This window comes from Drosophila subobscura, chromosome E, assembly GCF_008121235.1.
Source record: "Drosophila subobscura isolate 14011-0131.10 chromosome E, UCBerk_Dsub_1.0, whole genome shotgun sequence".
Taxonomy (NCBI): domain Eukaryota; kingdom Metazoa; phylum Arthropoda; class Insecta; order Diptera; family Drosophilidae; genus Drosophila; species Drosophila subobscura.
Genome location: NC_048531.1, coordinates 5,966,793 through 5,981,161, shown reverse-complemented (window position 1 = coordinate 5,981,161; position 14,369 = coordinate 5,966,793). Strand labels below are relative to the sequence as shown.

General features: G+C 45.0%; 1 protein-coding gene across 3 annotated transcripts in view; it reads right to left on the bottom strand.

The window, feature by feature from the left end:
- Positions 1–14,369, bottom strand: part of LOC117890253 (nephrin) — a 62,084-nt gene that overhangs the window by 9,963 nt on the left and 37,752 nt on the right. For all 3 annotated transcript variants that reach the window (XM_034795002.1, XM_034795000.1, XM_034795001.1), the window contains 3 exons: positions 6,923–7,077; positions 5,799–5,910; positions 1,365–1,549 (listed from right to left, as the gene is read on the bottom strand). In XM_034795002.1, coding sequence (XP_034650893.1) covers positions 1,365–1,549; positions 5,799–5,910; positions 6,923–7,077 — 452 coding nt within the window. The remainder of the gene's footprint in view (positions 1–1,364; positions 1,550–5,798; positions 5,911–6,922; positions 7,078–14,369) is intronic.

Below are 14,369 nucleotides of genomic sequence, written 5' to 3'. Positions count from 1 at the left end.
GAAGGCCCATAAATACGAGTCTGGTCGACTGCTAAAGCATAAATATTATTATATTAGCCATGTTAAAGCGTGCGTCTGCTTGCCATGTGTGTGTGTGTGTGTGCCGCATGTGGCATGCCACTGCTGCCATCTCACATCTGCAGTTCTTCCCCGCACCCCTTTTGCTCCTCCATCATCTAATTTATACAATTATTGAGAGCCAGCGCCAGCGTCAGCGACAGCGATGCTGTTGATAGGACACATAAATGGAAGCGACCATCGCTGGGCAGGACAGCACTGCACAGGACGGAACGGGACAGGAGAGGACACCATCGGCTGACTGTCATTCCCCCATCGAGTGTCGTCTTATGCTGTCGCATTTGCACCCCTTTAGTGCCAGAAGTCATCATCATGCCACAAAATGAAGATGGGGCAAGCAGAAATCTCAGTGGGGAAAATACTGTGCGCAAAGGGCGCTACATAAATTCCTGAAATTGATTTTCTCATGTTTATTATGAAATTTTGTGGAATTTATATTGGCTTGCAATGCGACAGAAGCAGCCAAAGAAGGTATCCAAAATGTGTGTGTGTGTGTGTGTGTGTGTGTGTGTGTGATGTTTGCTGACATTCCGGGGTTTCTCTTTTTATTCTGTCTCAAAAGGCATTTATCCTTTGGCTGCCATACGCTGCGTATGCGCGATATTAAATTATGTATCTTCAGGAAATAGTGTTTACTTTTGGGTCGTTTGATGGGGGAGGGCCTCCTGCATGCAACCATCGGCAGTAGCTAAACTCTGGCTGGAGCAGCTTACTTATAATGCTTTTAAGTTTGTCATTTGTCTTTACGCTGTTGCTGTTGCTTCTGTTGGCGTTGCTGTTGCTGCTGTTGCAGGGACACTGAAGCTGAAGCGCGGGGATTATAAAAGTCGAAGCGCGTTAAATGCCACAGCAGGGCGATGGTGTGGCAGATGTCTCTCTGGCACAGTCTCTACACTGTGCACCCCTTCCCTCCATTGCCCCATTGCACTTCCCAGGGGCACTCTTCCTGATCGATACCCCATGTATTTATGGAGCCTGCAGCCCCCTCTGGCACGGTTTTGCATGGCAGGATGGAAAATGCCAAGTCTTCCTCTATAAAACTTTGGTTAATTGAGCGAAGTAATCCACGGCTGGGGCCATGCGGCACTGGGGACGGCAGGGTAAAGATGGCCACGGATCAGAGAAGGTAACTGCAGATGCGGGCAATTAAGCTTTCCGCTGCCAGTGCAGCAGCTGTTTGGTTAAGCTTGGGTCTTAGCCAAATCCCCCCCGCCATTGGCGGTTCAGTGATCTCTGTATATTGTTAAGTAGTGGGGCTGATGGGCACTGTCTCTTCTGGCACTTACCATTGGCGGATAGGACAGATATCTGTCGCTGTTCATATTATAGTAGGAGCCATCTGGCGGCGGCGCTGGCGATGGGGACGGTATATAAATGCCCTTGCTGATTAGCATCTGATCATCCCGGCTCATATGGATGGCGGTGGCATTTCCATTGTTGTGCCTCGGGTGTGGCAACGTGCAGGCATTCACTGTAAGCACAGAAGAAAAAAGAGTGGGATTACCCGTTAATACGGTCTAGTTTAAACAACAATTTTCAATTAATTTTTTGCACAGCACTTGCTGGAGGATTTAGGTTCTCACATTCCCACCATTCCACCACCCAATCATGTTTTTTGTTGGCCAAAGTGCTGATGCCTTGAATGCGGCTCCCTCTCGACCGCAAATGGTGCAAGAGGCACATTGAATTTCGATTTTTAAAACTGCCAATGACAGATTTTATGCATTGCCATTTCGTGTAGAAGATATGCTCGAAGATGCACCATTTTCAGCGTTGCTGGTAATGGTATTTGTAAGTATCAACAACGAGTGAAAAAAATGCATCTAAATTAGGAATGAGCCGTCAAAATGAATGGGAAACTATTCAACTATAAAATTTAATATTACGTTACTTCTGACTTATAGACTTATTCTCAAAAAAAAAAAGAAAAAACTCTAGCAAGCGAAGTTAATTAATGCTAAAGAAAGAGTTTTATTGCTCCTATAATTATTAACAGCAATTGAGATTGCGATCAGCCTCAACACGTTTCTTGTTGACTTATTTCCCTTCATAGATTGTTAGATTTAGATAAAAGCAGAAGAAGTCTTAGGCATTGAGTTTCGTTTACACTTTGCCACTGCAGTGTACGAGTGTGTAGCAATAAAAAAAGATGCAACACTTTGCTGCTGCTGCTGCTGCTGCTGCCTTGGTTCTGCCTGATTTCATGTGCAAACGTTTGGAAAGAAACTGAAAGCGAAGGCCATTAATTGCAATGGATACGATGGGCGGCGTGGGTGTGCTATGTGTGTAGCCCACTGCATGATAAGCCTTCCCAATAAATATGCAAATGTCAATGGAGTCCTGTCGACTGGCCATGACTGTTGCTGCTGCCTTCCTGCCTTCCTGCCTGCTTGCTCCTCCACCTTTTTTGGGGCGTGACAAATTGCTATGACACACACACACACACACATGCCCACGTTTCCTTGCCACACAACACATCGTATCGCCAGGAGTTGCTATAGCCACATCACGAAGTAGATGCTGCTGCTGCTGCCACCGCAAGTGAGATGCTGTCATACGGATAGGCGTAAAACCCGCAAACGTAACAAATTTGATTGTAATTTTCCACAAAATAGGACAAGACACGACTCCACACCACTCCATCTGGCAGAGAGAGAGAGAGAGAGAGCGTGATGGCGGGTTGGAGGCGGTAAGTTCCTGCAGCTTCGGAGCTGAATTTCCTGTTGTTTGGCCTGCCCGCAAAAGTAGGCAACAATAATTTTGTTGCAAAAGTTCGAGCAGCGACAGCGTCGGCGGTGACAAATCGAAGGGAGGGGGAAAGTGAAGGAGGACCCTAAGCTGCTTTTGGGCCATGTTCATCTTGTGGCTTTCTTACTCTTTGCATACGTGTATGCGTGTATGCGTGTGTGTGTGTGTGAGCCATGAATTATTGATTTTTCGATCAGGGCAAAACAAACGAAAAAAAACTAAGCAATGGATCTTTCCCGCTTTTCCCTCAAGATGTGAGCTTTTGTTGGATAATTGTTGCGTGGGTCAGGCTGCTGCTGGTGCTGGCACTTGGGGAACGTCCGCCCACGTCTTATTCTTGCCATTCATTTGTTATTAATAACATTTGTGGCAGCCAAAATAAACCAACCAGAAGACACTACTCTGGGGGGTGGTGAGCTTGCACTCACTCAAGGTCGTGGCTGCCTCAGAGATTTAGTTGACTTGTTGCCTCACCCCTTCCCTTCCCTCACAACTGCCGCTGCACGTTCCTGCCGCTCATTAACAAGGCAGCGCGCGGAAAAGTATCTCATTAAAAGTGCGGTGCAAGCCGCCTTGGCTTTCCATTTTCCCCTCCGTTTTCTTTTTTTTTTTCTTGTGGGGTAAATGCAATTGCATTTTTCGGCTGCTGAGGCGAGCGATGAGCAGCAGGACGGGCAGCAGGAGGAGGAGCTGTGAATGCCCCTCCAGCAGGGGGTGGCAGCTACAGCGGTTGCCCAAAATTTATATTCACAAAAATCTCCCATTCAAAAGTAAAAAAAGACCCAGGAGATAAAAAAAATTTGACGCCAACTAACAAAAACAATTTCCGCTTGCTCCCCCCCACACACAAAGCGCCCGTCCAACCGCTCGAGCGACGAACACGCCCCCCCTTAAGCTTATGTGCATGCCATGGTGGCAGCTTCTCCCCTTGCCCCATACCCACCAATCTGCACGCTTGAAACAACAGCCTTGGGCGCTCTCTTGTTTGAGATTCAGCTTCCGGCAAGCATTTTAATTTTTTGTGCCACGTGGGGGGATTCTTTTGCACCTCCCGCTGCGTCCTCCTCTCCCTTACTATCTCATTCTCGCTTCCCCCTCTCTGCCTATCTGCTCTTTTGGTGCTTTTTATGCTTTTTTTCTTTTATTTTTGTTTTGGTTTTGAAGTGGTTTATACTCTCGCAAAGGGTATTACGATTTGTACCACTACAAATTAGTAGAAACTCAATTTTGAAAGGAATTGTTCCATTAATATCTATCTGAAACCAGAGTACATTTTGAAATGTATTTTTGTATGTGAATTGTTAGGGGAATATGCCGATAGTATAGTCTGCAAGGGCATCCAAGTGGCTACAAGACCCCAAACCAAAAAGGTAGTTCTTCCTTCTCTCTCTCTCTCTTGCTCCATTTTACTTTAGATTTTTTTTCTGTCGTTTCGCTTGATTCTCCCTTGGTGTGTTTTCCTTCTGTTCTGTTCTGCTCCTTCGCTTTTTTTTTTTTTTTTTTGCGAGAAGAAAGAACATGACATACGCACACCCAACACACACAAACACACACACATACATACATAATTATGCGTGTCGCCTCAGAAACTTTTCTGGGTGGGTGGGCTGGTAGCTGTGAAAGGTAAGGCAGCTCTTGGGCTATCTAATTCCTGGAATTTCCTAGCCACTGCCTTCTGTTTCTCCATCTGACCAACAAAAAATTTACATTTCGTTGACATAAGGTAATTGTGTTTCCCCACCCCACACCCCTTAGCGTTAGGGCATGGAATATTCCCATTGGAGAATAAGTTTTGTGCAGCTAATGTATTTGTATTATTTCTACGCCTTTGCATTTCAAATGCATTCAATTCTTACTCTCACTTTGGCGCCCACCCGCGAGTGTCTTCTTTTAGTCTTACTTTCCCCTCTTTGCACTCAGCTGTGCTTCTCCCTCTCTGCTCACTGCTCTCTGCTTCTCTCTTTACTCTCAGACGTTTTTCACTTTGGGTTTCCAATTGATTTCATAGAATGAATGAGGAAAGGTAACTGTGTACATATGTAGGTGTCTGCTGGCGCTTTGGTTATTGTTCTTCCATTTCCATTTGTGCTTTCTTTTCTTTCTTAAATTCGAAAAACCTTGAAACCTTAAATTAGCGCAGACATGAACGTGATTTCGTAGCTGCTGCCTGGGAGGCATGTGGCAGAGACACCAAACACATGCACATTGGGAGAGGAGTGGAGAGGAGAGGAGGCCGATGCATGCATCAATTGAAAATCAAGACTCTGACAAAAACTTTGCTGCTCAATTACAATTAAGATGGAGATGCTGTGCTGAAATTGAATTTTCAGCATGCCCCACACTCCTCCTTTCCCCTTTTTCTCTCTGCCCAATATTCGATCCTTTTTGCTCCTGTTTCGGTTTCGCTTTATTTTGTATTCTCGTTTTTGTGTGTATTTCAATCTCTTTCGTTTTTACGATTTTGTTTCAGTTGATACTCTTTCGCTGATCTGTAATTTATCTCAATTTATGTAATTTCTCCTTTCCCTTGGGCATAGCAAAGGGTAAAATAAATATATTTACTCGTTTTATGTGTGCAATAATATTTGTTGGACTTCTACATGGATTGCAGGGTGTTTATTAATTAATAACTTCAATTGCTGCCATCTTTCAATGAATTTGGGCTCCTCTATCTGTTCGCAAAGGGCATCTGAGAGCCAACGGCATTTCCGTTCCCCCTTTTTTTTTTTTGCTCTCTTACATTTGCTTTGATTGCGCTGCAATCATGGCATGAAAATCAAGCCGAAACGAGAGCAACTCTGCCCAGAGGGGTGGGAAGAAGGGCGCTGGATTGAGTAGAGGGTCAGGGATCAGACAGCACTCGTGGAAACTTTTTATTTTGTATAAAGTTAATTCGAAAGTTAATTATCTAAAGCGTATTTTTGTTGTTTTCTGGCTTATTTTATTGAGCAGAGCTAGCTCCATTGACTTACCAATATTATTCGGATATAATACTGGCAGGGTGCCATCCTTTTGATATCTGGGTGGTGGCATATCCGCGCCCTCCACCAGATATGTTGATGCCGCCTTTTTCCTCGCTTCATCCTAAACAGAAAAGAGAGAGGGAAGGAGAGAGAGAGTGAGAAAAGAGTGTGAGAGATATATACATACATGTCCTATATTTATTATCCCATTCCCCGTTTTGAGTAATGCCCCGTAATTACTCCACACTTTTGCCTTTTGGCATTTACTTTCTGTGGCAAAAAAGGCGTTGAAAGTCGTTGGCGCGTAATTGACAGCCACAATGACAGCGGCGACACACGGGACGGCGACGGGACAGCAGCAGCAGCAGCAGCAGCAGCAAGGACATTCAGAGATCGGAATGCCGCATTCGGGCGGGCTCTGTCTGATTTATAACACGCGCGGTCGCAGTTTACGCACTTTACATACTTCACAGGCGCCAAATCAGCGCCCACAGCCGCGTGCCCCTCCAGCTCTTTGGCCTTAGCTTTAGCTCTTTTGCCGTTGGTTTTTGGAGGCCGTTTGCTGCGGTTTTGCTGCCGCTTCAAGATTACGGGCGATAATAAATGATTTTAATAATTTGAAACGATTTGTTTGCAGCAGCCAGAAGCCTCCTGCTCCATGCTCATTCTTATTGTAATTCTCAGTGTTGGTCCACTCTGGTGGGGTTCATCATTATCCTCATCATCATCAACCGCCGTCGCGTAATTAATCACGACGTCTTAGCGACGACGTTCGAGGCATGCCGCTTCCGTTTCCGCCTCGCTTGGTCTCTGGGCTTGCCACTTCCTGCCGTTGGTCCTTGAATCTTTCATCTCAAGCATTGGTAATAGCTTAAAAGCCAGAGGCGCAACCGACTCCAAAGTGGGCTTCTCTTGGTACCCCAGCAAGACATCCATTTGGACTCATCATCATGGAAAACTGCCTAAAAATGCCAGACTTCTTTTTGTCCCTCTTTTCCTTTCTCCTTTTCCCCCTTTTTTTTTGTATTTTGTTTGTTCCATTCACAAATTGCATATTCATGCCCCTCGACAACCAAAAAGGGATCTAAAAAATAGTTCGAGGATGCACAGAGAGACTCGTGGTGTATACTCACAATATATTCCGGCTGGCTGCCGCCCTCATTCGAATAGGATTCGCTCTTCTCCGAAACGCTGGACAGCGTCTCGCCGGTGACGGTGTCATTATACGAACTGGGCGCGTACATCTCGATGGTTGCCGTTTTTCCTGGTTGATTTGTAGTTTCCGACACTGCCCGGCGGCAACCAAAAACAAAAAAAAGGCCACGAAAAACGTGTGGCAAAAAATTGCACGTTGGAACGTTGGAGCGGCGGCAGTGCACAAATATTGAAAAGGTGTAATTGGCAGTGACATTCCGAAAATTGATGATTGGGGACGACATCATGGAGCAATGGAGTAAACGCGAAACGGGCCAGAGACAGCACCACAGATACACAGGCACACAGAGCCAGGGCCAGAGCCAGAGCCAGAGCCGGAGACCAATTGGAAGGTGATGGCATTTTGAGGTGGCATTGGGCCAATTTTATGTTGGTTTCAGGCAATGCAAATCAAATGCAAATAGCCAAGAATGCCATTGACCCAGAGGAAACCAACGAATGAGAGTGGATTAAGGGTGGGGGGTTAAAGCCGGCGGGGTTGATGGGAGTTTGGGAGTTTTGGGTGGGGTTTCACAACGAACGTTGTGAAAGCATTGGGGGTGGAAGGCCATTGTTTTAAATTATTCACATTTGTTGCAGCAGCCATTCGTTGATGTTGTGCATTTCGTTGTGCAGTTCGATAAGGGAGTGAGGGTAGAGGGACGTGGAAGGGAAGGGGGTCAAAAAAGTACATCAAGTCGTAATGATCCAGGCGGAAGTTCCAGCAAAAACAAGTTGTAAGAATTCCAATTTAATCATTTATGGAATAATTGACGCAATAATTAACAAGTGTTTGCCACATGCCACATGCCACAGTTGGTGTATTTGTTGAAATTCCATTCCATTTGAGTGTTCCAGCATATATGAAAGAGAGATATGTGAGAAATTCATATGTTATAGTAAATATTATTAACATTTTTCAGTTGGAAATTGCCATTGTTGCTTGCTGTTGTTGTTTGCTGTTGCTGCTTTTCGATACATTTCCATACACAAATTTATAGCGATTCCGAGTCAGCAAAAAACACGAAAAGAGAAAGCCATTGACACGTGTGCCCCATGCCTCTTTGGAAGGGTAGGGGGCGGGGGGGCGCACTATGTTGCCAATAGGTAAATGGACACTAACTCTGCCGCCTATCGGCATCATCATCATCGCCATCGTTGTCGTTGTCGTAGTCGTTGTCCTGGCCATTCCAGGAAAAAGATTATGGCCAAACGGTTTCTTAATAATACATTCTCCTGTGTCCTGTGTGGGTGGATTGGTGGCACGTACTCTTCGCTTACGTGACATGCGGGGACTATTAGCCCCATCTCATGCAGAATTGCTTTAGGTATTTTGTTAATTTGGGGGCACTATCAAACAAAAGGCATGTCTTCTACACGTACACACCCATACACAGTACATACATATGTGTGTTGCATTCGTACGAGTGTTCTCGTAATACTCGTAAATATTTAACAAATTGAAAATGAAATTCGTTTTGCTTTGTTTTCCCCTGTGCGCAACCTTTGCATTCAGTTGTTTTACAGTTTTACCAATTCCCATGATATTTTTTCCAACATACACACACACACACACTTCTACATATACTCGAATGAACATACATACATATGTATGCATGTACATTTTTTCATCGAGTTACACATTTTCCCCTCTTCAGTTTCAAATTTGATTTGGATTGTTTGTTGGTTGCTTTCAAATACATTTTTTATGATTTTAATAACGTTTGCACGCACTGGATTTTAATTCATTAAACAAATGCATTTATGTATAAGTGTGTGCACACATACATTACATTTGTATGTTTGTATGTATTTACATTGAAATGTATAACAAAAGTGAAATTTATCCGCAACGCCTCAGGAGAACAACTGTTGGCATGCCGAAGCCTGCTGTTAGTATTCATTAACTATTCATACAAACATACATAATATGTACATATTCATACACACATACAGAAATCCTTTTTTTTGCTGTGACTATTGCTAGCGAAGGACTGGATTCACACGTATTCGATTATGTTTAAAAGCAAAGAGAAGTTTTCCACTGCAATTTGTAGTTCACTAGATATGGTGGATGCAACCGAATCTGAGGGATCATCAGAGATCCAACATAGATTTCCATATGTGTATGTAAATTGTATATATGTACAGAGTACCTTATAGGGTAAGGAACATCTAACCCAATAATATTTGAATAGCCTCTCCTAGGGTACAAACATACCCACATAAATGTGTAATTAAAAATTGAAAATGCATTTAATTGCATCGACTGCAATGTCTGTGTGTGGTAATAAACAGCTGCAGCATTTGGATTTAGTAGTGCTTAAATGCATGAGATATTCCACACTCACACACACACACATACTAACAAATTAAACATTTATACTCCACATTCAATGAGTGGAAAACCCACATTTGAGTGTAGTAGGGATTATGGAGCTAATGGTTTACGGAGTGAAAATCCTTTTTTTGGCATTTGTCACTTGGTTTTATTTTATGGATGACGACAAAATGTGATGATTCCCTTAATATTTGGTGTGAAGGGTAAAATAATAGACATGGCTTTAATCAATTAAAGCAATTAGAAACAAAACCCGCTTACCTAGCACCCAGAGCGAGTGAGGAGCGCCTACAATCTGAATGTATTCATAAACAGAATAGTTGCTAAGCCCCATTTATGGATGGAAACTATAAAAATGTAGACCAGGCGTTTACCCCCCATTGCAGAGTTTCTACATTTAGATACTAAATTTGTTGTATATTCCTGTCGAAATAAAAAAGCACTGATTTGTGGCTTACAAAGTTTAGTGGGAAAGCAAACACTGGTGAAAATATTTATGTTCCATGCTAGCATAATTATATAATACGTGAACCGATTGGTGCACAGAGAGCCCTCCTTGGTTTTTGTTTCTGACAGATCCCTGAGGTAACGGACAGACAGAAATACCTCGACAGAACCTCTGGTTAGGGTATTAACGCCGCACGGGCCTCCCGCACAGTGACACACACACTGGCCCAGCGCACAGATGTGCCAAATAATCCGTATCCGCATCAACATCCGCATTCAGCGTCCGTCTGGCCACACTGCCCGCTGCCTGCACTCTGCTGGGGGCGGTACTATTCCCGCCGCATAGAAAGAGATTACATACATCCAAACATATTTTGCACTTATGCTGGCAACCAGAACTTCAGGTCACAGAGTCCTCCCTCCCGCACAGTGTTTGGAGCAAGGGACCATGGGATAGCGGATTTATTTCGCTTTTTGCGCTCTCCACCAAAATATACATATGTACAGGGGTATGTGTGTGTGTGTGTACATGAATATGCATATTGTTGTATGTGTGTGTGTGATGAGCCACAGCTTACAGAGAGATCCTGTGGTCGCTAATGACGCCACCGTCAGTGGCAGGCGAAACGTCTGCTTTGAAGGTCTTATTCTATAATCTCTCCCTCGTCCTTGGACGAAGCAGCAGCCGCCGCCCTGTCCTCGCAGAAACCTATATTATTTGCTGGTGTTTTTGTTCATTTTCCATTCGGTCATTTGAATGCCAGTGAGTGCATTGCAATCGAGCTGAGTTATTTCTTGCTTTTGTCTTCGCTCTTCAGAATTTATGATTTCCTTCTCTGAATGGAGAGTGCAGGCACAGTGGGCGCTGGAGAATGTGAAGGTGGCGTGTGGTGGCTGTTAGCAGTAGGTGTCTAGGGACAATGTCCTAAGCAGCAAAGTTTTCGACATTGCTGACCCAGCAGTCCACTTGCCTGTGCTTGTGCTTCTGCTCTTTGCCCGAGCGCTTATCTCTTCAGATTCGTTGTCGCAGCTTGCTCTCTGTCTCGCTCTCGCTCTCTCTCCTCCTCTTACGCACGCCCCAAACCCAAACCCGAACCAGAATCCAGTTCCATTTTCACTGCCATTCCCCATCCACCGTCAATTGTTTAAAGAGTGTCAAAGTCAAGTGCTGGACTTTGGGGCTGCCTGCGCCGAAAGTCCATCGGATTGAATAGAGTTTTAAAGTGGGCAGTGGGGGATTCGGCCTGCCTGCCTTATCGCTAGGAGCAACGCTACGTTGGCATAAAAGTTTCGACTCGCCAAGTCGTAAAAGTGTCGCACACTCTCTTCTAAAAAGTCTATTCCACGGATCGGGTTGTTTGCAATTTTATTTTTGCGCCACTCAACCCAACAACACTCTCCACTAAATGGGCCTTTCCCCCACTGGGGCCTGCCTACCTTTTGCGCTGCCCAAAAACTCTAAAAGATAGTGAGTTTTTCACTAAGATAACTGCTTTATTCGTCAAGCTCTTGGACGGCTGCTGCTGGGACAGTTTGATCAGGTTACATTGCGCAGAAACTGGGCCACCAAAGAGAAGGGTTTTTATGTACATACGGATACATATGTACATTGCATGTACATATTTATGTATATTACGGGTGACAAGCCTCTCTCATTGTGCACTTTTTTTCCAAATATCTTTTAACGCTCTGCACTGCAGACGACTTTTTTCCAACTGATGTCATCTATTACCATGCACTGTGGAAAAAGTAGAACTGAATCGTTTGTAGCTCGAATATATTTCCCATTTTTAGACCCTCTTGTGCGGCTGAGTGTAGAAAGTCTATGGATTTGAGGGAGCCAGCGAATGGCCATAAACATTAGAAATGACGCTATTCAGGATGGGACAGGCTCAAGGCTCAGGATCAGGGTCCACAGCACATACGAAAAATGAAATATGTGGCACTGGGCATTGGCCCCCGACACCGACACCGACACCAGCACCGACACCGATAACCAACTGGCTCCCACTCTGTTGCCACGCTGGGGCAATGTGGCAGTGTGTTCACTTGTTCGCGGCGGCGATGGAGATGCCGCGCGGTGGCAGTGGTCGATGACCGGACCACTGGACCAGCTGCCAACCGCAGACTTTTGGCATAGTTCACCGGTACAGGGACGACAGAGAGAGAGAGAGAGAAAGAGCGACAACTACAGCGAAAGGCTTCTTAGCCTAGCCAGAGCTTTGCGGTCAGTCGTTTGGTCGTTTATCCGTTTGTAGATGGCGGAGAATTGGGGTGGTGCCTGGAGGCCGCTGCCATAAGATGAGATGAGATTGGGCCGGTTCGGGCCGTAGCTGGGAGCAGCGAGCTGGAGTTGCGGATGAATTTTTGACACAATAGCACGAATGCACATTAAAAATGCATATCCAAGGGCTACGGCAAACAGCAGTCAAGTTTCTCGCCAGCGAATAATAATACATTGAAATATGCAAAGAGAAATATTCTCCTTCTCGGAGGACCTTGCATACGCCTCCCACAACACCCGCTGGCTGGCTTGCTTGGCCAACGCACCAACAGTTTCTCCTCTCCTCCGACAACTCCACGGAAAATATTTATAACAAAAAAAAAAAATGTGACAAAAGTGGAACAGGGAAAATGAAAAACGGGAAAAGTAAAAAGTAAAAAGAAATCCTTTTGGGCATTGTCAGTTATCGGCTTTTGAGAGAGAGAGTGAGTGGGTTGGGGGCTGTGCCTAGGGGTTGAGTGCGCCACTCCACTCTTCGTGCATTGTCATAAAAATGTTTGTTCGGGTTTTTCCTTCTCCCTTTTTATACCCTTCTAAAGGGATTATTATTATATTATAATGTACTCTGCTCATACATACACAGCTCCCAAATAGCCCCCAAGTCATGTACCCAATGCACAGAATTTCGCTGAAGTATTTTGCTCATTCATCTCTCATGTTTTTAAATAGCAAGAGCAAGCGTGGGAGTAAGAGAGAGAGAGAGAGACCCCAGGTGGCTTATCTCGTTGTAGATCTTCGATCTCGAAGACAAGCTCACGCATGCATCAAATCCAAACGCAAGCGACGGGCTTGAGTGATCGACCGCGAATAACGGATGCAAAAGAGACGGCAAAAATGATAATTGCTTAGTGTTGGAGTGCACAAAAACCAAATCGAAGGTGCCGTTGTTTTGTGTTTTGTGTTTGCTTTGGTGTTGTTTCTTTTCGGACACCCTGAAAGCATTGGATAACCAAAAGCCATCGGGCAGTCAAGGGTATCTGTAGCTTCGGTTGGTTTCAACTTTGTTTTGCTTTTGTGGCATTACTGAAATATGAATTTCCTTTTGTGTGGATTTGTCGTGAGTGTGCATTCGTGCCCATCAGCAGCAGCAGCAGCAGCAGCATCTCCATTGTGCCCTACACACACACACACACAGAGACTACTGAAAATGAAAGACAGAAATAATGGAGTCTATGGCTGGGACGGGTCCTCTCGTTTGAGAAGAGCTCTGCTGTACTGTGCTGGGGATTCTTAGGGAAAATATCTTATTTATGCCCTGCAGCTGTAACTGTAGCTGCAAATGCAACTGCAACTGCAAACTGCAGCTCTCGTGAGTCGTTCGCGCGTTGCCTACTCGTTTGTAAATGTCAAAAATTGTTGGCCTACATTTCCCTACTGCTGCCTACGATTAACTCCGCCAGCAACAATCACCCTCTACACTCTTAATGAATCAAAAAGTTTGACTAAAAGTCAAATGTTTGCATAATCTCCTATGTCTCCTATGTAAATATGTTTCTACATATGTACATATGTATCTTTTGGTCGTTTGTTGAGCGGAAAAGACACATAAAAACTGGCAGAATTTGGTGGAAAGAACTTGCACTTGCCAGCTGACTAAACGAACACGTGGCATGTGCATAATGTTGCCTCATTCTTGGTTCACTTGCAACGTTCTTCTGGCTGTGGAAATAATTTGGTTAGCCAGCGCAATGCCACTCGATGCTGCGTGCTGGCATGCGGCACGTACTATTGCCGATTGGTAGCCTGGCATATTGCGTACACGCCACTCATGCCACAACAGCCAACGAATTGGGTCGCATTTGGGTGTGACTGGCTGCTCTGCCTTAAAGGATTGGCGGCCCGCTTGAAGTATAATTTCATATTAATAAACAATCCTCAACTCAAGACTGAAGGATGAAGCTGCACGGATGCAAGGATGCACGGAGGGGACTGTGTGTGGAGCTGGCAAACATGTCCAACACTTGTCGACACGTGCTCCCTGCTGTATGGTGCCTGCCCCCTGACTTTTCTCTCTCCCTGTCTCTGTCTCTGTCTCTTGCCTGCTGTCTGCAGAGAATGCAATCTGATTTCGGAAAGATTGTGCATTCAGCTAAGAAAACGATGCACATTTGTCTTGCCCCAGGAGTGGCAGAGTGGCAGGGAACTTCTTCGGGCTAAGCTCCATGTCTGTCTGTTTGTCTGTCTGTCTGCCTGGGGGTCCAGGATGCATCATTATTTTCTGTCATCATTATATTCTTGTCTTGCGTTGTCTGCTCGATGTAGAAGGAGAACCCAGACTCCACTTGCCACGCTCTCGGCCATGGTTGCCCCACGG